Source organism: Sinocyclocheilus anshuiensis, unplaced genomic scaffold (genome assembly GCF_001515605.1).
Source record: "Sinocyclocheilus anshuiensis isolate Anshui unplaced genomic scaffold, SAMN03320099.WGS_v1.1 scaffold392, whole genome shotgun sequence".
NCBI lineage: Eukaryota > Metazoa > Chordata > Actinopteri > Cypriniformes > Cyprinidae > Sinocyclocheilus > Sinocyclocheilus anshuiensis.
Window position 1 is genome coordinate 3,425,136 of NW_015557091.1, and position 1,993 is coordinate 3,427,128.

Below are 1,993 nucleotides of genomic sequence, written 5' to 3' on the forward strand. Positions count from 1 at the left end.
AGAAAGAAAGAAAGAAAGAAAGAAAGAAAGAAAGAAAGAAAGAAAGAAAGAAAGAAAGAAAGAAAGAAAGAAAGAAAGTAGAGTTAACATTATACTACAATAATAACTCAATATTTTTCAGGACATTTACTGAAAGTAATTCTCCTATTTCCTATAACATGCACTACAAAATTCCAGATTTTCGAGGATGAGTGAGAACACTGGCAGTTTCCAATAAACATGTCAAGTACGTGAGGCAGAGATGAATGGCAGAGATGAAACACCCAGGTGTTTTGGACTGAGCCCCAATATGAACATAATATAAAAGTTTTTTGCTTATTGCTTTTCTGAAACATACTAACACTGCTGTTAAACACAATTTTTGGAAAATTATAATCTGAACTGAAATGAGTTTGTTCAAATCCACCACATAACAACACAATTACACACTTTACAAGCAAAGTAGTGGTGACATTTAGATGTAGTGATTGAGAGTCAGCAAACATAATCAGAAAGGTTAATCTGAGATAACATTGCATGAATGCATTACATGCATGAATATAACATAAACAGAAATAAAAATAAACAGATTACAAAAGATTATACTGACAGAGTTCATTCTGAAGTCTGATGTCATAAGTTCATGAAGATCACCATGTTACTAAACAGGCCTAAAGATCAACTGAATCAAATGTCTGCAAGGACCAAAGGCGGTGAATTAATCCGAATTAATTAGATCAGCAAACACATTGTGTGACCTCTGAGTATGTCACATTCTCAGACCTATTCGTGGTGTGGTTATAAACTGGATTGCAAAGCAACAAGAGCTCCAACATATTTGTGCAGGGTGAAATGCTCTTATGAAAACAAAGTGATTCAATTTCCCCCAGTAGCCACAAACTATGTGGTCACAGTTACAAAACTGTGTTACATAATAACAAATAAAAGTTCTTACTTTTTGATCTCTCTTCATTGAAACAAGTGAAATCATTTTACAAAGCTTATGAACAATGAAAACAATTAAAAAAAAACATTTTTTTTTTTTACGTGTCTGATTCTCTTTGTCTCCGTGGAGACTGCAGCGCATTATAAGAGATGATTAATCTGGTAGTCTTGCTCTCGCAAAAGGAGATGCCTTTAATCACAGCATGATTCTGAACTGACGTCAATGTACATCTTATTTGCTGTTCAGCATTTACATTTCCCTGCTAGTGTCCAATTCCAGGAAACAACATGACGTCAGCTGCACTGTGAGTGGGCAGCGCATTCACACGTTTCAGAGAGAGAAAGCAACAGAGGTGCTGAAAGAAACGAGTGAGAGCTACAGAGGAACTCAACAAGAAGCAAAAAAATGTGAACATTTCATTCTTTCAGCCTGTTGCATGCTGCAGAGATGATTCATCGCAAGAATATAATGAGAGGACAGATTCAATACAAATTGTATATAATATTTTCAGTACAATCTCTGTGTCTCTACCAAAACTTCAAAGTTTTGTTTGAGCATTTGAAATGTTGTTTCTCCGTTTATATTCTCTGACAAATCAAATGTAAAATTACCTAATCAAATCCACAGGGACAAACAACCAAAATAAACTTATTTAAAACGCAATCTTTAAAGCAAGTTTCCAATGTTAAACAAGCTGAAAACCACGTAAGAACCACAGAAAACAGCGGATGTACCTGATTCTGTCTCATCTCCAGTCACAGCCATATAGTGAGCTGAAAGCTTGTCTGTCTCTCTCTGCTGTCAGCATGCAATGCTGCCCAAACCACAAGCTAAGTGTGCAGTCACTGTCAAGGCCATTGACATCACTATGACATCATTAGCCTCCTGATGTCAGTAACGCAGTGACTAGCGGAGCCAGCCCTTATCGCAAGCCGTTTTGCCATAGCCCTCCTTTTCCCCACCTCCCTCTGCTGTCATTCACACATCAGACTGTGAGCCGGACCGAAGCAGACAACAGAAGGGAGTTTATATGCTTAAAAGCTTCATATGTATAGGACTGTCCTTAGA

At 37.0% G+C, this 1,993-nt stretch overlaps 1 protein-coding gene across 1 annotated transcript in view; it reads right to left on the reverse strand.

The window, feature by feature from the left end:
• LOC107677218 (cAMP-responsive element modulator-like) overlaps positions 1–1,735 on the reverse strand; it is a 4,373-nt gene extending 2,638 nt beyond the window's left edge. Inside the window, exon 1 of the mRNA XM_016472031.1 lies at positions 1,660–1,735. Coding sequence (XP_016327517.1) covers positions 1,660–1,690 — 31 coding nt within the window. The 5' untranslated portion in view covers positions 1,691–1,735. The remainder of the gene's footprint in view (positions 1–1,659) is intronic.
• Positions 1,736–1,993: the final 258 nt, after the last annotated feature.